This window comes from Eleginops maclovinus, chromosome 7 (assembly GCF_036324505.1).
Source record: "Eleginops maclovinus isolate JMC-PN-2008 ecotype Puerto Natales chromosome 7, JC_Emac_rtc_rv5, whole genome shotgun sequence".
In the NCBI taxonomy this organism is placed as follows: domain Eukaryota; kingdom Metazoa; phylum Chordata; class Actinopteri; order Perciformes; family Eleginopidae; genus Eleginops; species Eleginops maclovinus.
In genome coordinates, this window is record NC_086355.1 from 10282485 (window position 1) to 10309095 (window position 26611).

The 26611-nt window shown below is 41.4% G+C and overlaps 1 protein-coding gene across 1 annotated transcript in view; it reads right to left on the reverse strand.

The window, feature by feature from the left end:
• The window catches only part of LOC134867292 (FERM, ARHGEF and pleckstrin domain-containing protein 1-like), a 46771-nt gene extending 25003 nt beyond the window's left edge, over positions 1-21768 (reverse strand). Inside the window, 2 exon segments of the mRNA XM_063887739.1 lie at positions 17764-17970; positions 21532-21768. Of these exon segments, the coding sequence (XP_063743809.1) occupies positions 17764-17943 (180 nt within the window). The 5' untranslated portion in view covers positions 17944-17970; positions 21532-21768.
• Positions 21769-26611: the final 4843 nt, after the last annotated feature.

A 26611-nucleotide genomic window follows, 5' to 3' on the forward strand; every position in this document is an offset into this window, starting at 1 on the left:
TAAAATTGGCGATTTTTCAAGTCGTACCCGTACCACATTCTCATATGACTTTTGGTGATTTTTTTATTATTTCAAACTTGACACTTTATATTCAAAACCAGAACCATGGTTCTTCTGAAAGTGCAGCTCAGGGGTCGGGCTGAGATTACAGAACTGCTCACAGTAGCAGGCAGATACATTCCCACACTAAATCCTCCTTATGGCGTTATTGAAAACACATGTGGAGGCTGCACTGACTGGCCGTCCCATACTCCCATGGGTTTAGTCAGCATAAGGCAAAAAAAAGAAACAGCCATTTAAAGAACCTCACAGCACATGTAGGCATCTTTGCACGTGCTGTGGTGAAACTGTGTATCAGCATGAGCAGATGTATACAGTGCGCTGTAAGGACAGGGTAGGACAGGGAGGTCAGTTGCAGCTGGAGCTCATTGTGATTCAGGTCATGTTCAGCAGAGGTTCCCAGGGTGACTCGGCTACAGCGAGGAGCTGACAAAGAGAGAACAGTGGAGGGAGGCAAACCTGCTGATAATCCTGTCAAATTACCTGCATACCCTCACAGCACATACGGAGGTGTGACCATGCATATGTTTAAAGTAGTGTGCTCATAATTAGGACAGCTTTAGTTTAATTACAACAAAACTAAAACATGGAATCCGTTTAATCTAGCTCCATACTAGAATATCTTAAGCAGTGTTACATTTACATGAATTAATTTCCTTATTTGAGAATCAAGGCTTCTCCCTCATTTGTTTTGTTATTTCTTCCAAACTGCAGAGGAACATTTCTACAACAATAAAATGAAAGGAAAAGTGATGATTGGGCTGCCACTGCTGTCAGAATCATTTTGTCACAGTACACGAGCCTTCGGGCCCTGAGAGGACAACCATGAAAACATTTCTCCTCCCCCTCCTCCTCTTCATCCTCTCTTGGACATTTCTCCGCACTTCGCCCGTCTGGCCTCCTCACAGCCTGTATGGGCTGCTAGTAACATATTGATTTAGCATAAAAATAATTAAGCGTCCTGTTGAGACCGTTGTGTTCTGAAAACCTAACAGCGCAGAGCTCTGTGCGTTGGTGAGATGACCTCCCACTGTTAGTCAGAGCGCCATAAATCAGAAGACAGATACAATTTTAAGGGTTTGTATCATTACTGCAGACACTCAACAAGCTGAAACAGATATTCAACCAAACATTATCTGCTGTGCTTGCAAATATTAAGCCACGGTATTATGTGAAACATGCACCACAACATTCTTTCATGCCTGAGCTCAACGTAGGGATTCATTAAAATAAGCAGAGGGCAAGAGGAGGTTTCCACGCTGCTGGAATTACCTAAAAGATTGTCCTCTTTTTCCTTCATCTGTATGATTCCCTTTCAGTGCACTTCAAACTTTGATCCCATGCTGCTTATTCTCCACCACCACCCCTTCCCAGAGCCAGGATTACTGTCAGTTGAGGAGGGGGGGGGGGGGATACGTCACTTCACATTTAGGCAGAAACTCCACATTTAGTTTAGCTAGATAAAAGCAGACTGAAGAGCTGAATAATACATTTTAAACGGCTATTATCGAATTACCACAGAAAGATATTCAAGAATGAAAAGACTTATAAAATCAAATATTCTCCCAACACAGAATACTTCCCAGTTCATTTTAACTAGATATTAAGTTATGTTGGGATATTTTCTTTTGAATCAGCATGCTAAACATATCTTTGTCATTTACAAACCCCAAAATCTGTGCAGTGATTTATTTTTTTGAAGCACATGCAACTCTATAGAATACTTGCTTTGAGTTTCTTGATAACATTTTTTAAAAGTACACAATATGGTGAGCTAAAACAAAGGGGAAATTGACAACAGTTGTTCCCTCGCATGGATGTATCTGCAGACACTTGTGCAAACAAACAACACAATGTTTTTTTTAATAAAGTATTTTTTGTATAGGACAATAGCAACTACAGTGTACCCGTCATTTTTGTGTGACAGGAACCACCCACTACCTGTAGAATTAGGAGACATCTGTGAGTACTGTAGAGCACTGTAACTGAAAGCTAAGGCAATCAATAGGTTAATTAAGAGATTAATTAGGTGTAACTAGAAGAGACAACTCCCACAAGGTCAGGCCAAGAAAAAGACAAGCCTTTCATATAGTCTGAACACAAAATGTGTCAACAGGGTAATTCTTAAATGATTTTGATTGATTAAAACGGCCAGAAGGCGCCGACCCTGCCTTGCTTCACCCTCAGGACAGATGGTCTTACTATAAAATATCAGAGAGCTGAATTAATAGATTATCTAGCGGACAATGCAGTTATGGCAGGACAGCAGGTTGAAGATTACATGTGACTTTAACTGTGTGGGCCAACAGATTAAGTATAAACACAACATAATGAGGTTTGTCTGAGATTGGCAGTCACAACTGACCACATTGATCGAGAAAATTAGGAAAAACACAGATTAACTGAGACAGAATAGTATCAAGATGTCATTCTCGCTCTGCATTGCAAACTGGAAAAACTGCAACCGTGAAAAGTCACATCCAATCCACAATCTGTCACAGTCCACCAAGCCCAAACACGAGCATAGCAGGGCTCCAATTTCAGGCTCCTATATTCTCAGTAAACCAAGCCAGTACACACCAGTATCATTTACGTCTCCTCTGAGCCTGCCACACCCCTAAAAACTACATTTTCAATCAGTGGTGGAACAGTAAAGCAGCAATGTTTTCGTCTGTATTTGCGTGGGCAACTGTGGCAATGTTTAGTTTCCAAATTAAAGATTATGACCCTGCTGGGACTGTCAAATGATATCAGAAATCTCAAATTAATGTCTGACTATGTTTAAGAGGCAGAGGAACAGCTGTGAATAAACAATCTGGGAATTTGCTCTGACAGATAAAGACAGGCCAGGTATACACTGCACTTTACAAACACCTACTCAACAGATACTAAACAGATTCTTGCCGTGTATGTTAATGAACATAAATCCATGTGCCATTCTGCCTGGGTTAACAGAAGCTTGCTGACATTGGAGCAGACACACTCATCTACATAATCACTGTGATGTCTGCTAATGTGCTGTTTGTTAGCTGTGTGTGTGTGTGTTTGTGTGTTGGAGGGATCAAGACACAGAGAGCACACTAATAATATGGGATGTCGTTAAGATGCGGTGTTTAAGCATTAATAGAAATATAATTATTATGTAGATCCTGCTCAATTCAGACACGTACTGATGAAAAAGAAGCAGCTACATTCAACTGGAAAATGTAAACAAGGAAGAGGTTGGATAGTTAAATGCTACAACTAGCAAATATGATACAACCCTGGGTATGAGCGAGTTTGATCCACATGCCATGAAAAAGAAAAGATGCCCAACATTTTTTTATTGAGATAGCTATCCAATAAATGTTACTTGAAAAAATCAAGCCATTTATAAGATGAAGCATCCCTAGGTTATATATTACAATAACTTGTTTTTCAATGAGATATTCAAATCATTCTCATATCTGCCATATAAAAGCAGCTCATATTTTAGACGGATCCAAAAAACATTTTGATCCCTGCTTGAAAAATTAAGAAAAAGGCGAATCAATCATCAAATTAACTGCCAATTAATTCTCAGGCAATTGACAAGTGTATTAATCAAATAATTGCTTTGGCATTTAAGACCTCACCATCACCAAGTATAATACCCATATCACCCCCTCCTAATTAAAGCTGAAGCTAATGATTGTTCTCGTTTCTTTTCTTTTTCTTAATATCTCAATTAGTCCTTCAATCTTTTTTTGATTAATTAGATTCCAAGTCACAGTCGGACTCTAATTGATAAATGAATTGGGTTCAATACAGGTTAAAGTGACATATAATAGAGCACTTGAATTGAGTTGTACAATACCAAAGGCAGGTTTTTTTAACCGCAACAGTGACAAATAAAACTTCACTGTTTGACAACATTACTCTGCTGGAACTCCTGTCCTTAAGCAACGTGTGGCACCAACACTCTCACCCTCTTTCTGTCTCTACACCTCACTCCGACCTCCACAGGTTATTTGACTGTGATACCATGCTAAGGTAGCGTGAGTGATGATTAAGAGCTAAAGCAGGCAGGCATCTAGAGGAAAGTGTTGGTCATTGTTACTGTCCTGATGCACCGTAATCTCAGTAATAAACCAGTAATAAATAATGACAGCTGCACATGCTGCTTTACTAGTGAGGCCAATCAATCGGCCTCGTTTGAGATTAGCCTTAAACTACTTATCCCTCGGCGCAGCAAATCCAGAGGCCCTCTGCCCTGTGATGTCGTCGAGTTACGGTACTGATAATAGCCATTGTGACTTAAGATCGAAACCTTGTAAATTAAAGCAAAATGTAACCTTACTCACAGAGGAAAACATTGTATATCAGATCCTTCTTATATCAAACAATAACCAGGTCCATTGGTTAACTTAATCTGCACAGAGGTGTTAAACTGTGGCAACCATTGGGCAGTCTGCATGATTCTGTAAAATATGAGCGATAATAATCAGTCAAATCAGACAAGACACAAGTTAATGAGTTGCTTTAACATTTCGTAGTCATTAGCTGCAGATCAAACTTCTCAAGGGATGGAAAGAAGCCGAACATCAACAAGTCGAAAATCATATTCAAGCATTTTATTGTACTTACAATGAAGCTCTAATTATCACTTGGCCAGTGTGAGGGTGTGCTGGGATTTCCCTGTCAGAATATAGTTGACCTTAGACCACGCAGGGGTAGAGACAAAAGCCTCCTCCCAAGACTGCACTTCCTGCAGAGGATTAAGGTCAACAGCCAAGAAGGCACTCTTGGTTTTATAAAGCACCCGTAATGCGGCTGCTATAACCGGTGTACAGTCAGATGCCTATTGAATTCAAAGTAGGTGGTCATTAGATGTTTAAAAAATACTGTCTAGGAGCCCTGGATGGATACCAACAGACTTTTAATTAGTATGCTTTTCTTGGATAATGCTAGAGGAAATGTCAGGGGATCCAGACGGACAGTTCAATTCATCCTCTGGGGACCATGAGTATCCCTATTAATTGTAATCAATCCAATTAAGTTTTTTCATGCGTCCTTGTGATTTCCCTCCGTAGTGTAGTGTGAAACTGAGCTGTTGTATTACTGATAAGAAAATAAGCTTGGCGGTAGGAGACGTGCATCGAGAAGGATGCTGTTAAGATTCAGAAACACTCAGAAGCCTGATTGCTTTGGACACATAACCTTCACTGCAGCATTTTAAAGCAGCACAGTTTAAACCTTCAGCCTTCTGCGTCAACCACCCGGTGGCAGGAGCATTAGTGCTGCTCCTCCACAGCGTGACAAATGTGGATGCCGTCCTGAGGTGAAATCTCACATTTAGGGCTGTCGCTGGAGAACTCGGGCACAAACACAAGCCTGCAAACAAACCGGAGAGCAGGCCTAGCCTCTGTGAAGGCAGCTGTTGATCCATGTCGTCAAGCCACCAAGTCCAGCAGGAATTTCGGCCTCAGTGACTGCAGAATACCAATTCCTCTCCACTGGAAGTCGGAGCAGAAACCCAGTAGCCATGGCAACATGAGGAAAATTGTAACTGATAAAACAAAATTATCATTGGGATCTGAAGGGAAGCATGCGGTGGAGGTTAAATAGTGAGTGATTATTTTATTTGAATCATCATAAGTTGTAATGTGCGCTCTACTTTTAGAGGCACCGCGTTTCGCTCCATTTCTCCATGTAATAATGTCGCAATTACTGTGACCATAACCATGGTATTTGGAAGCTAAAATACACGGGGCTGCAAACGCCACTCCCTGTTCAAGCACACCCAAAACCATCCCTATGTGCTATGAAATTAGTGGAACTTTAGGCTGACTACCACCACACACACACACACACACACACACACACACACACACAACGATCTGGGTATGGGAACTCTCTTTGCTCTCTCTTGCTTTAGAGTGCTGCGTGAAGGGTTCTCAGAGACAGAAACAACCCACTCTGACTTATTTAACAACACATCAACAATAGATGAGAAGCGAACACGAGTGTTTCTGGGACTAAGAGGTTTAAGGCACAGATTAGGAGGTGCTGGCTGGAGTGTTTTTGGTTTGAATAAAAAGCCTGGGGTTTGTCTCACCAAGTGAGGTTAAAAAGCCAACGCTCGGTGCAACCCAGGCTCTCACTCAAACATTGCTGGCTCAATTTTTAACCACGGATATATCTCCATGGTTACCTACAGTGTGCAGGAGCATGGCTGCCCTGCGCTTTAGTTCAGAGGATCAGATCAACAGTGTGTTAAGAATTTGTCTACTAATATTGCACGCAGTTTATCCACCGCTGGCTGTTTAGATCTTATGTTTTGTTTATTTCTTTCATATCAGATACTTACACATTGCACTGGTGATACTGTGTGTTGTATCATCAACAAAAGGGCAGTAAAGGCAGGTCAAATGTAAAAAACAATAACAATAATACTATTGGTTACCCAGGATGAACACTTTGACTGTTTACAACTCATGGCTCACATTTTACTTCACAATGTAATCATTTCACTTGAATTTAAGTTGAATTCCACTCACTAAAAATACATGTGTATTAGGCTAAATGCTTCCATGCTGTCGTTCTGTTTAAAATGTCAACTGAGAGTATGTAAGAGAGCACCCAGAGAACATTTCTCAGTAACAAACTTAAATGAAATAAAGCAAGCTAGTCACATTAAGACCACAAGCCCTGCGTCTCCAGCAGAAAGTAAAAACAACACAATTAGGCTGTCAATTTGATACTCCAAAAAAGAAGGAGCATCTGTAGATTATGCATGTGACTATGCATCATAATGCATAAATACATCACATCTAAGCTGCAGTTAAAACTGAGGAAGAGTCAGCACTTAACATGGTTGATCATCCTATTTAACTTCTGTGTCTCACAGGGACACAAATCAGGAAGAATTCATTATGAGCTGTTCTGCAAGCCCTTTCAATGACACACTCTGTGTCATTTGCTGCTGTCCTGAGACCTGAAATGCACAACAGACCAACCCCCACTGGTTGTGTGAAAGTGGCCGTCCCCCGGGATCCTTTGATGTCTATCAAGGGGGCATTCCCACACTGGCCCTCATTGAAAGAGCGTTGATTCATTTACTGCTGGACTTCCGTGCATCAATAGAGAAAGACGGAGAAAAGACGTGATGGCCCATCTAAAAGTCTAAAAGGAGCCTAAACGCCTCAGTAGAAGAGGAAAGCAAAAGCAGGACAGATTAAATATTCTGGTTTGCTATTCTCCATGGCAATTTATGCAACAGTTCCCACTTTAATTATGAAGGCTAGATGGGAGAGTGTTGTCAGGTCAAAATCTATCCAGCAGGCATATGTGCAGCTGGGGTTAGTGGTTGGAGATTTCACTCTCTTCCGCTATTTTTCTCTCTCACACACATTCATGTCCCTTACTCAATCTGTTGCTTCATTCATCTTCTCTCTCCCTCCCACACATCTCTGTTATCAACCCAAGAGACCCCAAATTCAATTACCGGCAGGCAGCAGTGGGAGGCGGACTCAGCTGCACAGGTACAGCTGCAAGGAATTCTGATGGGCAAGCATGTCAAGCTAATGCATCATGGGATCGACTTCACTGCAGGCAGAGCTACAGCACTGACCGGAAAACAGAGCTGGGATGAAATGCAGCGTTACTGTATTAATTACCACTGAAGCATGGCAGAAAAATAACATAAGGAGGAAAAAAGAGCAGCATGGGCCTCTGTGGAGCAGCCGCACGCCGTTCTGACTGATAAGAACATTTCAGGATATGAGAGCAGGGAAGGTGAAGCCGGAGCACCTGGAGTAAAATAAGGCACTACAGGATAAGAATAATCCCATGATATCACACTGCTAGCTGGTTCTGACATTATAATTAGCCCCCTGAATCTCAATGAGATATTCATAATTCATTGAAGAGGGACAGTGCTGCTGTGAAGCTGTTGAGCAGCTGAGGCTAACCGGCTCCCAGGAGGGCTTCAACCTTTATTTGAGACTATAGGAGGACATCACAGAGGGATTGAAGGCTAGCTAGGAGCAGGACTGCTGCCACACCCATCATGCACTGTGAAGTCTACCAACCACAGCTCCCGAGAGTTTAATGAAAGGATCAGAACGCTGTCATCAAAGGGGAACCTTTGATGGAATAATGTACAGTATGTGCTTGAAAAGTCAGAGGATCCACCTCCATGCTGCTGTCAGAAAAAAACCCGACAAAGAGATCACAGGTTGAGTTTGCATTAGCCTCATCCTTTCTTTGTGAATTGACAAACGGCGACACGGGCAGATAGAGTCGACTTCACTGCTGTCTGAACCGAACAAACATGAGGATCCTCCACAAAGAGACATCCTTCTTTGTCACCATAGAAACAAGCCTTATTTTAAAAAGGCATCACTTTTCCCAAAGCACCTGTGCACCATATAGAAAGCAGAGCGGCATAATGGTGGCAGACATATACATGACAGCAAATAGTGACAGCTTTCATCAGTAGCTCTGAGCTGTCTGTCCTTCAAGGAAACAGCATGGAAGGTGCAGAGCAAACTGCTGGTAGCAATGTAGTACTTAACCTGTTGGTGCTTTATGAAAAAAGGAGACATATGATGGAGGTATAACCATTCAAACAACAATCACACATTCCCGGGACAGAAATCCATCAGGCCCTGCTCTAAAAATGCTTTTCTTTCAGTTGCAGTATCTCTCACAGGAAACCGTTTAGTTATGCACATTCCTACCAGATGCACGATGCATATCTAATTTCAGCATGCTGTGAAGAAACGCGCACAATAGCTGGGCTGATGATGGACAGGTCAGGCACTCATTCATAGTATTAATCCACCACTGCAGACCAGACCTGACTGACAAGAAAACACAAGTCCACTAAATCCACAAAAGACCTGGTGGCTCATCTTAAGGTTGCATTAGGCTTGGTTAAGTTCACATGTGTCCAGCAGTGGCTCAGTCAGTAGGGGCTTGGACTGGGAATTGTAGGGTCGACGGTTCAATTCCCCGAACAGACTTGAAATATGGTTCCAGGGCCCAGTTCACCTCCTGGGCCCTGCTGTGGTGCCTTTGAGCAAGGCACTGGACACCTCCAATTCGCCCTGGGCGCTGCCCACTGCTCCTAGTATTAGGATTGGGTTAAATGCAGAGGACAAATTTCACTGTGTGTACTCTGCTGTGTGCGTGTGTGTGACCAATAAAGGGGTTTTCATCTTCCGATTCTTCTAATGTTTACTTCTAAAACTCTAAGTAACAGATGTTGCAAAGATGTATGCATTGCTTTTAGCTATCCATTTTGAATTTCCTAAGCTAAATGCTTGCACACCCAAGACATTATTAATGTTTACCCAACATAGATCAGTGACGGTGAGACACTGATGTACTGTGCAGACGGCCATAGCTGAAAGCTCACAGGTTGTCGTGATAATGTAGATCACACACATTTGCAATCATACAGCCGCGGAAAAAATTAAGAGACCACTTCAGCATTATCATTGTCTCTTGTTTTATTATTTATAGGTATGTCTTTGAGTTAAAAGATTTTTTCTTTATTTTTTTTTTGTATTCTATAAAGTACTGACAATGTTTCTCTGTGTTGATATTCCAGAAACACTGGAATGGTCTCCGGAGCTGTATTTGCAGGTCTATTAATCTTGTACCTGTAGCTAAGAACTAGTATTATACCAAAATGTCCAGTTACCCCAAGGTTAGATGGAAATGCTTCAACAAATTGATCTGATGAAAAAAGCCGTTTATCTTTATGACTCAAATGAAAGATTATGGTTCCCAGCATCCTCTCTAGCATGTTAGTATTCTTAGCCATCAGCCACCGCATAATTCCCTACGTTGCTTCCCTCCCGTGTCTTCTTCGACCCAATTACATTTTTAGGATGTGAGGGAGGAAGATGGCTGTACGTGGGAAACAACCCTGTCCCCTGCCTTATGCCAGGATTTCAATTTCATGCCATGGGAGAAAGGCATTGAACGGTTCAGAGTTCATGTGAGAAAAGTATGAGGATATTTTCAGCAAGTGCAAGAATGATGACAGGGCTTTAACCGAATACTGTTCATATTTTCCAGCTCCAATGTGTATCATTCCCCAGTGGAAAATATGAAAATGGCTTTCTTCCTTGTATTGCATGTGTGAGCCTTCAAAACCACCACAGGGCAGTTTGTACAGTAGCAAATAATGTTATAGTGACATATGATCACCTCCACCCCTAAATCCTTGCCCCCCCAAACACAATGCCATCGTTCAGAGAAACTAGGTCAATCAGCAGCGTAACCAAGACACTAAAAATCCCCCAAAACTTATTGTCAGTCATGTTTTTTAGCCAAGGAATTTCAACATGAAAACTCGTCTTGCCCCCGTCCCCACAGCCCACCGAGAGGTAGGCTGTGTCTCCTGAATAAGTCAGTCATAATTGGTGTGCAGCAGCGTATCTCCATGCTAGTGCACTAAACTCACATTAATGCTCTGCATGAATACGCCCACCCCCCATTCCTCCTGCCCTCCCCTGCAGATATCAGAGGAAGACAGAGCTCTGCAGCATGGCAACCGGCTCAGACGCTCCTCGTCCACCTCTATGTGTAGCCATGGCAACCAACGCATAGACCAGCGTGATTCCATGTGGCCTTTTACAACACGCATCCATAGTGCTGAAGCGATCCTATATTCACACAGAGGGCATCACCCAGGGATCCAAACTATTACCCTGAGAGGGAGTATAGATACACACGCACAGCTCAAAGGTTGTGGCAGTGGTGCCAACAAGGTGCTTTCTTGCAGCAGAGGGATGGATTATAAACAACAAATTATTTGTTTCCATGGCAGGAGGCCACGGAGAATAAGAGAGAGAATAACAACAGACTAAAGCGGGCGGAAGCAATACAAGTGGGACATTGGTCTTGAAGTACAGAAGCAAGAAATGTTTCCATTTTATGGCTCCCAAAAGTGAACAGATGTCATTTGTTAGCGGAACAGACAGCAGTGACAAACATCAGACGTCTGGATGCCGGTAATTCCCAGCATTCTCGCTGAATCAAGGCATCGTTCTGGTTGTCTCCACGGACGGACTGCAAACACTTTCTGGGGTGACATGGGAGATAAAATCAGAGAGGCGCTGTTTATCTGTAAACTGTCTCTAACAATCCTTTCATTCACAGCTCTGTGTAAAGACCAGCTCACTGTAAGAGGGGGGAGGGGAAGATTGCCTTGGTCACCATCTCCTTGCATCTTTTTTTAGTTTGCTCATGTAGCTGCTTTTAAAATGACATTTTCACAACAGAGGCACACCTTAAAAAACTCAATTGACCATCGGCCAATTGGTACAGTCATTCAGGGAAGTCAATTTAAAGAGACCCCACTCTTTGCTGTGCATGACTCATATTAGAGAACAGGGAGTGACAGTAATGGGTTTAGAAAACTCATTGACATGGTGGGAGAGTTGGATTTGTTGCTTTGGGCTGCCTAGCTGCTGTCCCATTCTTCCAAGCGCTCTTGCAGCCTATCAAATCTCATTTGTATTCATATTCTGCCAATGACAGCCCATCAAGAAATATTGGTGCCAAATCATCCTCTGTGCCCAAATCATTCAACCACCACCTCTTTCAGTTTTCCCCCCCTAAAGAGCAGTGAGGCTGGGGAAGCGGAGCGTGTCCCCAGCACGGCTCAGAGTTTAACAGGATTTAGCACAATGCTGCCAGACTAAACTTTCTTCCCGTCTCTGAGCTCTGCCTTCATGTACAGTAGATATGTCAGGTTTGAAATTTCCACAACAAGAATGTGCTTTGTAATTTTGACAAAATAATAAGTAGCTTGAATTTTAGTCTCACCATGCAGAAGGTGAAACACACTCAAATGAGCATTCATTTGCCAAGAAGATGTTTAACCCTGGGGAATTCCCACTCTCAATACACAAACTGTTGCTAACGGAAAGTGAACACAGATAAGCAACAATCTAAAAATAAGAGGTTTAAATATGCTTCTACATCATGTACAATTGTCTGAATAACCTCTTGTAAAACATGTATGTTATTCAGTGATTCAAAAGGGAGATTTGGTTACCTTTGGACAGACTAGCTATTACAGCCTGTTTCCAATCTATATGCTACGCTAGACTTAGTTAAGCTGCTCGCTGTAGCTTAATAATAAGAAAAACAAAGTAACCCTTAATCGTCCCACAGAGGGGTAATTTTACATTCTGCATTTGACCTATGCTAGTGTTAGGAGCAGTGGGCTGCCATGTGTGGCCGTAGGGGACACCTCGGTAGCACTTGGTCTTTCCGGGACTTGAACTGGTGACCTTCCAGTCCCTATGGACTTCGCCACCACCGCCCTAATATTCAATGTAAAAACATAAGAGCGGTATTATTATTTTCTGCAGTAAGACAAATTGTGGTGAGTACATACACATTGAAACATAATTTACACACAGATGAATGTAATTATTTCATTGTATATTAATGAACATTGTATAAATGTCAATTTAAAAGTACTCTGATCAGTAAGTGGAGCATTAGCCACTGGGTAATTGGTATTCAGATATATGCTGAACATGTACTGTAGCTACATATGCATCTCTTACAGCAGACTCTATGCATCCCAGTGCATCCGGGGATTGATCTACAGGTAGCAAGATAGCACAACCATCCTAGCTCCTCTTCCACACAGCAAGTCAATGACGACCACTCTGAAGCAGCTGGAGACAGAGCTGAAAGAAGCCCTTCATCATGTTTTTACTCATTAAGTCCAGACCTCATTGCCATTCAGCCGACAACAAGGCACACTAGAGCAGTTCTAATTGCTTCCAATCACAATGAATGGGTGGCGGCATATGGGGATAGAGAGGCAAAGAGTAGGATGATGGGAAGCGCCATGGACAACGTGCTCTAAAAACCATGCAGGTCCTTCTATGTGTGACATAGCCCCCTTTATCTTGGGTGGTCCACGCTGCCCTGTAAACATTTGAGTTATGGGAAAAAGTATAAAAAACATCTACCCATGTCAGTGTCCCAGAAAAGGCTGCATATCGCTGGTCACAGGCATAGGGGGGTTTCATCTCTCATCAGTGCATGCCTCTCTATCTGCTCTGCTGTGACAAATGTTGGAATTGTGATTGATAAACTATAGATCCGGACATGGGGATGATGCATTGAGATCACAGACGGCGTGGTCAGCTTCTCAGTGAGAGATGAATTACCCCCTGTCACACTGTCACACAATCGGAGAAGATCACTTTTCATTACATTAGTGTCCTAGAGGCTACCACGGTAATCTAGGCTTCGATGTTGTATCTTTAATATCTATCATTTGTAGACAGATCAGAGTGTTATATGTTATAATGATGGATTAGAGAGTACAAACAGGGCTAGGAGGGGCATCCAAAAACATCTTTAGCTGTCACTGATCAGTGCTGATGCTCCACACCCACTACATGCTGTGAGGAGAAAAACAATGAGAATTTTACTCTAGTTATCTGCTATGTCTTGTGAGGTTGCCTTGGATGTGAAACAAGACTAATGCTAGCAGGTATGCAACACTGTAATTACTGGTGCAGTTATACAAAAAAATCAACACCAGCATTTTAAAATGTACAAAATGAAGTGGGTCTTGCGAGGCTCCGTGAATTCATTCATTTCGCAACTATTAGTTCAGTTTAAAGTAATGGACATGTTCACTGGATATATAGAGTCAAGGGATCAATGAAGTAATACACCATGAGTGGTTATACACAGTTTTAATATCAATCTATTGAGATGTTATTTGTTATTATTTTATTTGACTAGATAAGTGAAAATCTTAAAACTGCTAATGTTGCAAGAAGAAGGAGAAGAGGACGACTAAAGTAATTCAGTGAACCATAACTATTCATGGTCATCCATCCAAGAATTGTTAAGACATTCTTTACTTTTAGTTTAGCTGCTGGATCAGGCAAGTGTGGATTGTGTTTTACTTGTGCATTCACTTCCTTAAAACTTAATCAGTAATGAGGAAGTCAAAAAGTAGTATTGCAGTTTAATGAGGCTGTGCAGGGTGAACATCTCATATGTTAAGCAAATGAGAATGCCAAGAGCTGAAGGGATCGTAATTAATGAATTCTACATTTCTCCCCTTTTGAAAAAGGTCTGTATCGTGTATGGATAAAGTAATGGCTGGAGAGGACGGACTGCAGTCCTCTCTGGCTCGTTATAGTTTAAGAGAAAGAACAGAGGTAAAAACATGACAGAGGCAGATAGAATTTTGTAAGAGTTTCTAATCGTAAAACATCTTATCTAATTGCAGTATTAAGTGGAAAACAGAACATCACATGTTGGGTTGCATAAGTTAGTATTCTAGCAGTAAGGTTCGGCTAATGGAGCCTAACTGTTTCCTTCATTCATAAGAATAAGCATGACTCTCCTCTCTCCGATCTGCTCATCATCCCATCCCCCAACTACCAACCCCTAAATCAAAGCTACAATCACACTCCTTAAAGGCAACTTCTGCACAGCCTCCACCAGCCATCAGCAAACATAAGCGTCAAAACATTGGTACACACAGGGTCACTGTATGTACGCCTGAGGACTACAAGACAGACAGAGGGCTACAGTCTGGATAACCTGCTCTACTGAACTCTGCACGAGCATTATGGACAGAATTAGAAAATAGTACATAGGAATTTAGAGAAGGCATAACCGGGCCATTATTTGGACTCCAGTGTGCTTATTAATCAATGCAAGTCAACCGTTATCAAGGTTTGCTCAGCCAAACATCATCAGCATCAAAACAAGTGTGTTCACGGCCGGAGTGCTAAGTAGGCCACAGCATGGTATGTGACCCACGAGATGGCTCGATGGCCCCTTTTTGTTACTCAACCATCTGATATTCTGCCCGCTGAGGTGGAAACTTACCGCTCTGAACCAGAGGAGCCGGAACTGAAGCCTGCCATATCAGTTACAGGGTGAAGTTAGACGCTTTATGTTGTCTTAAAGAGATACACAGAAAAACCAAACCTTGAGTCTTTCTGACTATAAAATCACCACAGATGAACTGCCTCTTCTGGAACATTACTGTAGGTTCCTGCTGTGAAAATAAAGGAGTAGATAATTGCTTGACAAATGTAGTTTGTAGACCGTGCAACTATCTTCTCACTTCACTACTGCAGGAGATAGATTAACATCAGCAGGGAGATCTGGGCTAATTTGACGCCTGTCTGTCTCAGCTGGACCAAAAAAGAAAATGGAGAGTTTTTGGATTTAGCTTATGCAATCATAAAGGAAGTTAGTGCTTAACAGCCTTGCCAGAAAAAAAATCTTGTGAGGCATCTATGGGCTCCAATGGGACATTTCTTCATCAACTCAACACAAAATATGTCGTCTTCCGTCTGAACTTAATGCAGAACAAATTCATCTAATGCATAATCTTCCATCACCACAGCTCAAATACACCTTCATGGCCACCATGCTAAGTCCATGAGATGGCCAATTAAGTGGTAAAGCCCAGGCTATGTATGAGATTTCCCTTCTATGCTGCTCTGGTCTCACACAATTTATTTCACTACTGCTTTTTTATTCTAGCGTGAGTGATTTAGTTTCATAATTTCTGTATCAAACCACTTGAAACCTGACAGCAAGTCAGAAGATAAATGTAACATGCCATAAACACAGATCTGACATTTATCATTTGAAAAATAACCAACCATCAGTATGTTGATGTGTTGGAGGGTAGAGCCGTATTAAGCATCTTAGGTCTTTTTGTGGCACCTAAACTCCATAATAAACTGCTGTATGTTCTTAGGTTTATATCTCCTCAGAGAGCCTTAGAAAGTAGAGTTTCATTGCAGGTTTTTACAGATTACGAGCCCTAAAGCAGGCTGAATAAAATCCCTTCCTCACCAGTTCCACTTTTAACAGGTACAGGCAAAGAGAATCTATTGAGCCTTAAGTATTAAGTACAACACATGATACCTCCAGAAAGATTAACAGTCATGCACAAGGAGCTCCACCGCCTGCCTTAGGAGCAACATTTACCCATATTGCCTTCGGAAGCAGCCAGAAGGACACATCCACCCTGCACCACACGCTTACTAACTGTCAGGAAAGCTCAGCAGCTTTAGTGCCTGCCCAGCCCCATTCATACACATTAAACGAGTCCTCTGTGGCTGTGTATCTGTTTCCCTCCATCCGCACTTTTCACTTTCCTCTATCTACTCATGTCGTTCTTCTCTTCCAGGCGGTAAGGACTGTGGTCACAGAATGGGGCTTGTTCTTCTATTCTAAGACAAATAACAGTCTTTTCACTTCCTCCACCCTGTGTTTCTGAAAATAGAATCAAGGTCCGAAAACACCTTCCCAAAACACCACAAGTTCAGAGGAATGCTCGGGGAAGAAGGGTCGTGTATCGCATCACCTTGGAGGATAATGGTGGTGTTAAGCTATTTTGTTTTCTTTCAACAAATCCCACAAAAACAGTACAACCAACCATTAGTAAGTATTTCCATATGTAATGACCAACCGGACTACCCTTATTCAGGGACAACCCCATCAGATTTCAAGGATGTACATTTAATGAAAGAACATAGACTATTATTTTCTTAGGCTCATCAACTGTCAAAACAGCTACAGGTACTGAAGGTACTGTAGGTTCCAGCAAATATTGATACAACAGAAGTAAATGCTGTTTATATTTAGGACTAATTTCATGTGTGTTCTCAATTGGTGAACTAGTGTGTATTTATGGCAGCAGGACATTGTGTGTGGGACTGACTACACATAAACTGCAGAGCCAATGTTCATCATCATGAAGGAACAGCTAACTCAGTTACTGTTTGGCTCATTTCTGTGGATAATCACTTTTGAATAGGTTTGAAAGATGGAGCACATTGTATTGTGCACTGTCTTTAGGCTTTACAGTCAGGCACTACTTAACATTCACTCATGTTCTGGTAATTTCATGCAACACTTTGACGTGACAAAGACTGAAACATATTTCCTGAATACTTTTTCAAAATGTGAGTTTCAATGAAGAGTAATGTGCATCTACTCTTTTAGTTTGTTAAGCTTTAAATGTGTCTTTATTTTGCATTTCAAGTATTATTAGCTTATAATATGACATTCACAATTAGTATCTGATTTTGGCTCAACTTCTAGATAATCTGGGCCAATAGCTAAGACTTTAATGTCTAAATGCAGATCCCTGCAATGAGACAGCTTATCCTCTAAATCCAGAAATCATGAATGGAATTCAAATGGCAGTCTGGCCTCTCATTCATAAAAATAAAAAAAACGGTCTCTTTTGTTTTCCTTCCTGCCTTCATAACATTATCTAAACAAGCACATGGATTCCTCTCACTTCTTTAATACATCAATGTGAGACAGAACCGTGGAATAAAATCAGTGTCTGTGGTTTCCTGAGAATATTCTGAGAGGTTGTCAGGAGGACAAAGTGGAGGAAAAAATGTGTAATATTAGATAACAGCTGTATTACAGGTTTGAGAGGTTAGAAAACAGAGATTAAATACCACTACAATAAACTGGAGGACCCTGACATGCTGAAATTATTCCTCCAGTTTCATCTTTGCATTCAACAACTTAACATCATGCAGTTGCCATGCCAACTGCTTTTCAGACGGTTGCTGCTATAATGAAAACGGGAAATGCTTCTTGGGTTCTGTGCAAGAATAAGGAGTCCCAATCCGACATTAGTATTCACATCAAGAAATGTGCCTGAGCAAGAAGGCTTTGAAAACTCACCGAGATGTCAAAGATCTCCTCAGTGTCGTCCAGCATGCGAACCCTGACGGTGACAAGACGTCCAGGGGGCATCGCAGGGGGTCTGTGCCCGGGGTCCAGCGTACTGATGCCAAGAGTCTCCGGGGCTCCAAGACGCTGTCCTGCTCCCGAGGACCTTGGCTCTGGGACTGGCTCTGCCATGCTGAACTACGATGCTCACTGCCCAGCCTGCACAGAAGCAAAGAGAGGAAGGTCAGGAAACACATGGACATGCAGTCCTTCTCTGCACCTGCATACACAGTATGAACACAGAATAATGCCATTGAGGAGTCACAAAAAGTAGTAAGTAACCTCTTCCTCCAGAGCTTTTGTGGTGCAGCAGGTGAAATAAACGTATTGCATCATGGGATGCATATATGTATTTATGTATATATATATATATATATATATATAAAGGTATATGCATCAGGGCCAGGCTGCACAACATTCAGTGTCACACTAACACAGTAATTGCAAATGCAGTTTTTACACTTGCAACTAATAGCTGATAATTGTCGCCTGTGGGAGAACCAATTACCACGAAAAAAAGAAAAAAGATCCGAGGATGTTCTTGATTTCAAAGTGCAAATCAAAGAGCCCTAATTTGATTTTACAAATGAACCATGAGGCCAGACTGTAAAAATCAAAGAGTCAATACAATAACGGCTGGTCGGTGAGGTCGTAAAAGCAAGGCCTTTAAGCCAAAAGACACACGGACATAAACTTGGTTGGGTTTTAATTGGTCTCATCGGGATCCAGGAAAATACGTGAGGACACTGTAGGAGAAGTGACCTGAATGAACAGTGGATTTTGAGAGAGCAGAGTAAAAAAACAGTGAGGGAGATTACTTTAGAGCTATATAATGTATATATATATATATATATATATATGTATGTATGTATAAAATATGTTTCTTTTTAAAGATACACAGCTAAGACGGGCACATAGTCCCAGCTAAATCCTACCAGGGGAAGTTATGCAGTTTCCAGGGTACGGTTGAAAGACTGTAGAGTGGCCAGATTCATTTGGAAAAGCTTTTAGTAAATCATTAAACATTCAATTACTTAGTCAAACATAATGTATAAACAGCTGAAATAGTTTATGTAAAGAAATGGATGAATGGTTAAAAGATAGCCCCGACTGTTAAAGTTAAGCTTAAGATAAAAGACAAATGGTTAAATAAAGTAAAGTAAATGCTTGAGGCAATGCTACAAGATTGGGCAAGAAAAGACAACTTCACTACAACATTAAGCAATTGACGGCCCCATCTGAGTGTGACTCAGGTTGAGGACTGTGTTTGGACAAAAGTTGCGGAGTCATTCAGTGTTGGTTGACACCATAGCGTCTGCTATCCCCCCTCATGTATCCACAGATCCCCCGAGGCCCTGCTGCCCAGCTTAATGCTCTCTTCATTGCACATTCCAGCAGGCTGATGTCATCCTGAGACCTAACCAAGTGCTTCAACGGAGCATCGAGGCCAGTGGGCAGTTGCTCAGCCACTGCAGAGGTGAATGACTGCTGCCAAGTTTAAGCTGAAAGCTGAATAAGTCATTACAAAAAGGAGTGGATAATGTAATCCAGCAGAGTGCATGGATAAAAAATAGGCCAAGGACAGTAGGCACTAAATTCTGTCTGATGCTTAGGAGAGACACCAAAGACGTTTCCAGTCCAGAAGATTTGATGAATGAGGTAAGATGTGTCAAGGCTGACAAGTAGGTGCTGCAACTAATGATTATTTACATTATGGTTTAAAATGTCAATTATTTTTATAATTGAATGATTACTTAGTTGGTCAATAATTAGCTCATGGTACCCGACTGTCTGAATTCCTAGAGCCCAAACATAAATCTCCAAGTTGGTTGTATTGTCTGACCAACCGTTCAAAAAAGATATCCCATTTCCAGTGTGTAAAAAAACCAACCTTCCCGCTTTGGAGGCTGGAAAAAGTCAATGTAGGTAAACAACTGAACCATTTTTTGAATTTATGAGGTCAATTTTTTGTTGTTCAGCACTACCGATTAACACTCGCTTCAACTGGTTCCAAAATATCCAAATGTATTAAACTCAATTGAATACTATCTGTCACCAAGTCCTTTCAAAAATCCAATAATACTGAAACTCAACATCAAAGGTGTTGTTTTACATCATATTAATGTCATGATGTTTGAGTTTCAGTCCTTACATGGAACTTTTCTGGAACTTTTGCTTAAAGCTATGAAGATTTAGATTTGATTAAAAGCTAAGGAACCCCAACCATAAGGACAAAAGAGTTACAAGAGCAATTTCTCATTATTTCCACCTGCAGTACACTCATCAGCAGACTAACACTCCCTGGGGCTGATGGAAAACAGACCAAATGCTGTCATCAGGAGCATGAATGGCACATTTTTCAATTGAAGCCCAGTCATTTTTGACAGTTGATCCTCCCACCTTCATCACTCAGAGGCCTTTGCTTTGATTATCGGCAAGTGTGTCATGCCAAGTCTGCAAATTCATGTCTTATATGACCTGCACATGCATGCCGTGTAACCAGACACTCTTTAAACAAAACACCAGTGAGACAGAGGGCAGTGAAATCGTAGACAGTGATTATTTCGGCCAACAGGGATCATTTATCAACTACTCTTTAGACTGTGTGTAACTATGAATGGATAACTCCAAACAGGTCCAAACAAAAACATAGAACAGTCACAAGTTGAACTGCAAGCACCTTGTTTCAGGGGCCAAAGTGTGACATAAAGCATAGCCTCCCAGGACACAATGCCACAGGGACATTTACAGACCCCTGAGTGTTTCTCACCCTGCCTTTGAACTTGTTTGCCTTAAATTCCCCACAACTGTGTAACATGGAGCTGTGACTGCTGGCTCAGAGACTCTGGGGTTACAACAGTGGCTCCTCTGTGAGTAAGGGCACAGGGGCCCCCTCAGTGCACAGCTGGAATCCTTTAGTGACAGCTGGATGGCCAGAGGCAATGGCTGATAAAGCCAGCTTTCTACCTGAGGAAAGGCCCACAACAAAAAAAGAGCTCAATGTTCTCTTCTGCAACAGTCACCGATACCTGGGTGTGGCTGGCATTAACTAAATAAGTTCCAACTGTATTATTGGCAAGGTTACGAGTGTCGATTAAGTAGAAATAATTATCTGAAAACATGCATGTTGTAACCAGAGCTTGGCTGACATTCAAGCCTTTCCTAGAACAATCATGAATGATAATTGAGAAAATAGTGCAGAAAATTGTGAAGTCAAGCACTCGTGAGGTTTTTTCCCACCTCTCACTGTCTGGTAGTGTGTTCACACCATACGTGTAATGTAGGTTAATAGAGCAGGCTGCTGTAATCCTCAGGTCATTATCAGCCAGCACAGTAGATGTAACATTAATGCAAAGCCTGGGCTCACCTGGACACCTTATCTAAGAAACATAGATGACAGATTTAAAACGCTCAGTTCCTGATCGTTAAAATGTCACTCAGAGGCATGAAGCATTACAGCGACTGCGGCGTCTGCACACATCCATACAGCTAAGGTGTATATGTGCAATGCAACGCACACTGGAGGACAAACAGGACATGTAGTTACCGGGAGCTCATGAACATTTTACTAACAGTGCTAGTTATTTTCCTTCCTCGAAATCCACAGGATCACAAAACAACACGGCAAAGATACTCCAAGGACTTAACCCTAATCTCATCAAACAAGTTGAATCACTTCCCTTAAGAGCACACAGGGTGAGGACTCAGCATGATTCTTACCGCTTCTCTCCAAATGCGGGTTTATCCACACGTATGTATTTCCCAGCCGAAAGGAGATATTACATCCACGTCCAGCGATAGAGGCTAAACAATGAAGCCCGGTTGAGTGTCTAGCAGCCGCTCGGACCAGAGAGGCTTTCAGCGGTCGCCATGGCGGACGACTGAGAGAGTGAGCCGGGGAAAGAGGGGATTACATTGAAGCGAGTGGCAGATCCACTCCCGGTGCCTTCACTCAGACAACCAAGGAGTCATTACCGACACACGGAGGAGCAGCGACATCTAGGGGTGTCTGCTGGAACAACCGTATTCAGATATTACAAACCAGCGGCTTATAGAGTTATAAACAGTTTAAGGAATAGTGTTAAATTGAAAGCCAAAAAAAAAGCTTACAACCACTCTTTAATGAATAAGTTATTTTGCCAAGTAGGACTATTTGAAATTAGAAAAATCAGTGTTGAAAAAGTCATTTTTGTATCCCCTCATCCTATAAATAATTTTGAAATCCTCTCAACTTTTTCTAAAGTATATATTGAAAACGTGAAGGTTCTTAATAGGGGGATCATCATGGCTTTTAAAGGTTTCTCTATATTTCTAGGCTTGGCAGACGTATTACATTTTAATAAATAAAATAAATAGCCACCTCTATAAACATATAAGTATGTGAGTGACAAAACTTTGCTGGTGAAATTGACAGTTAAACCCCTTCATGTTTTTGTCTATCATAGCATGAAAATGATGTTGGTTTGAACATTTGTCTGGACAGCGTCACTTCATTTTGAAAGACCCACTGCCTGAATCAATAAAGCTTAAGATATCTTTTGGTTTTATCTTTTAAAGGTTTGTCTTTGGACCATTGCACCTATCATGGCACCTACATTCAGAATGCAGAGCTCTGGTTAGAACACAAATGCAGATTTATATTCCAAATACTGCCAAACAAGTACCTGCCTAAAGAGCAACTTTATGTCTTGTTTATATCATGTAAGGGGGAGCGTTGTGTACTAACTTGTATGTGTGGCCTGTTCATTGTCAGTTCAGTAAGACAGGGTCAGCTATGCAACAGCCTCCACTGAAGCTGCCAGAGATGCTTTCTGTTTTTCTTTTGCAGCATACTATGCTATGACCACTACAATATGGTTGAGAGTACAGACGACATGAAGCCTGGGCCAGGCTTTCCTTTTCACGTGCTTGTTGGTGCCCTTTAATACCACCCAATACCTTGCACTTCATGCAGGGACCACTGGAGGGGGCTATGGTTGACCATTAAGCATGAGTAACAGGCTGCAGGATCACAATCCCTGTAGGCCTTTAAAAGTGGAGAAACAGGTTAACATTACAAGTGGAAATAAAAGGCTGACTCTTCCTTCCCCTGTTGCATAAAAATAGGACTGTCTAAATCTCTGCCACGTAAACACCAGCACAGAAAGCCAGTGACATCAGCATTGGCACGATGGTGCTGATTTAACAGCACAAAAGAACAAACATTCCAAGCAGAGAATGTGTTCCATCTCTGTGAGCCAACAAGAGATCTGTAATCCTAATCAACTGAGTTATACCTCATGGGAAAACTGATGGTATGTTAGTCTCAGGTTTACACTTTGAATACCAGATCCCTTAAACACTTTTTTCCAGAGGTCCTGATAAGAAACCTTTGAATGGAGGGATAGAGTTTGGGACAGTTTTAAAGAATGTGTAAAGTGTCCTTTACTTGTTTGAGGTAATTGTGTGTTTCACTTAGGTGATATTGCGTATATTTCTGGTGTTTTGTTTCTCTTTGGATCGTTTTGCAAATCGTTGTGGTCTTTTTTTTGTTTATTGCATTTTCACTGTCTCTTTTTGGTGTTTTTTGTATCTCTATCTGTGGTCCTTTATGGTGTTTTTGTGCTCATTTTGCTTCTGTTTTTGCCCATTTTAACCTCTTTTTATGTTCTTTGCAGACACTTCATGCCTGGTCCATGGGTCCATGAACCCTGGGCATTGTATACCCGGTTCAGTAACCAATGCATGATCCTAACAAGCCAACTAGCTCTCACTGTTGTGCAACCTCTGGCCACCCATCTGGCCCCGGATTAATCAATCGATCAATCGTATAACAGTCTGTTGTCAATATTATATAATCATTAAGGGTATCCCCATTTAAATCCTCAATGCTTTATATTCCTTGCTTCTCCTGTCCTTTTTTCATGCACGACAGTGGCCTGGGGCTTTGGCTGGGATCAATGCCTCAAAATCGCCCACTCCTCCATGTATGTAGCTACATGCATGCATGATAAAAGACAAGCAGTGTGATGCAAAGCTAAAACTGTTTTTTCTTTTTTTTCATCTCTATTTCATGTCTGCTACTCGCCCACCTTCTCATTGGCAGGAAGCGTAGTCTCCTACGCCTTGGTGTTGTGGGACTGAGGAGGGAGAAATCACACAGAGTGTCTTGGCAGCTTCAGAGGTCCCCTGGAGGCACTGACTTGGAACTGAGGCAAAGATGAACATTTGAACAAAAGCGTGAAAACCAATGAGAACTGCAGCAAGAAAGGAGAAAACAGCCAAGAGACAATGCTGTTTTGGATTAGTTATGTAAGGAATTATGATGTTATGCCATGTTCTTAGTGATTACAGTTATCTAATAACAAATGTTATCACAAGTCAACTTCACGCTGATCACCAGAGGTGTAAGAATAAACTATTCACAGAATAATTACATTCTAAGATTACTAATACGGTGATTTTGATTTCCATTCAAATCAATGTACATTTATCTGTTAACTTGTTTATTAGTCCTTATTTACATCTATAATCTAAATGTAGGCTTCATTTTTGCATTACCACTGTGTACTCAATGTTAAGAGGTTCAAATGGCCCCCCCCCCTCCAACCTGGTTAATCTGCCAGGGGCCCCCAGAGAAGACTGATGCCTCGGGGCTATTGTCAACCCACACTTCTTCCCTCTCTATGTGCAATGTCTTTCTATACTGGATTTTCTACATGCCCCCATATATGTTATGTGTGGTAATATGATTAAATACATGAATTCAGTATCATATATAAGCACAGGATTAAATGAATAATGGTCCTAAAAAAGGAGCCTTGTAGCAGTTCAGTACACATTGCAGGACAAGGCCTCCAAACCAGGTAGTAAATACTCACCTTAAGACCCTCATCATAGTATAGTGCATTTATAGAGCTTTCTGGACCTCTGAGTTTTGTGGCCCATGGGCTGTTGCCTAGTTGATCATCCAGCCTGGGGACACCACCACCCCTGAGTGGAATATGGATCACCATGGTGTTTTGGACAAAAGTGTTCAGAAATTTCAATAACACATCTTACAGTTACATAACTTGCATATAGTTCCCAGTGGTCTAACATGACAGCCACCTGAAAACATTTTTTCCATTTCCACACTTTCTCCTCCCCTGAGGATTTATTCCCCTCAAGAAGGGATGGGAGATGGAAATAAGAATCCACTTTTTATTTCAATCCCAGCAGCAGCAGCAGCTGAATCTCCTGCCCTGTCACAGTTTCCCACCAACTTTGAATACCAGGTAATTAAAGTTAGGGCTAGGCATTCACATTTCTCACACTCCTGATGTTCCAGTCAGTCGGGTCCCACACACACATACACACACTATCTCAAGCCTAATTGCCTATGCTGTTAGGATCCTTTTTGACTGAAACATGCTCCCTTATTGCTTTGACCTCCATTGCTTGTATTTTGTTACTATTCATTATTTTAGAAACTGGAGGAGGGAAGACAGTGTTTGAGAGTGTCTGTGTGACAGGATGTATATAATTCACAATTCTAGACATATATTTTACATGTCATTATAGAAGGAAATCAGAACCATTGTAATAATTATATCTTCCTTCATCACGTCCCTGATTAGTTTTTAACTGAGTTTGATTGAACAGACACTCTTTGCCCCAAGGGTTCCCATGATGCCTTTTTCATTTCACAGCTTGCTCAAAATGTGTTTATTGTAGTGACTATTGAGTCTCACAAATGTGTATCACTTACAAGACTTAAAAGGCTATGTAGTACACTTATTTTCCTGATTTCTTAATAGCATCAATTCCCTCCCTAATTAAAGCAGGAGGTGGAGAGTTGCTACAGCTGATCAAGCAGAGGGAGGGAATCTGTTTTACACAGAAAGACCAACCAAGGCTGGAGAATGAGGCTTCCTCCCCTTAGACATGAGCAGAGCTCCTGCTGAGTCCTCCACCTCCACAAGACAGGAACACCAGCAGGGGGTTGCTCATCACAAGTTAGGCTGGAAATAATTTCCTCTAAGATTTCTCTTTTTTTACCTCATTCCGATTCAGACATCAGTACTGCCACACTGCCTCGCCATGTTGCCATGTGTTATTTTTCTCTTTATTTTAACTTAAAAAACAGAGAAAGAAAAAGTCAGTCTGGAAGTATTTAGTCTTTCTCCTGTGAGTAAGAACACACCAAATCCTTCAGCTGTTGCATAAATCCATGCAATTAAAAATTCAATTTATAATTAATAAAGACTAAATAAAAGCCACAGATGGTGAAGATTTGGGTTCTGAAGTGTGTGAGAACAATGTCATCATGATTGTAAAAAAAGCGACTGCGACAAAAACAGAAATATCAGATTCTGCAGAAAACTGTAAGCTATTTACTGTCTGCCATCCCAAGGGTTGCGTGTAAAAATTAGTTTTTCTATTTTAAACCAATCACGTCGGAGAAATTCGAAACTGGGAACAAATTTTGTTGGAATTTCTGGCACAATTTATGTGTGTCAAATTTGCATTGAGAATGGATTTTTTTTTGACCCCTTGACAAATGGGAAAACTTGTCACATTTCTCAAAAAGCACAACGCATTTTCTTGCTTTGGTTTAACAAATTAGTGCTCCAGGGGTTACAGGCTTAGCTTCTATCTAGCAATATGTTTACGTAACATCATAGATGGCTGTTCATTGTGCTCAATTAAACACAATCAAGGACACTACGAGTCACTTACAATAGAAGATAATAACTTCCGCCTAACAGACAGACTGGTCACCAGAGCTGTACAACAGGTAAAATAAATGACAGAAACCACTGTACAATCTAGTTAATAA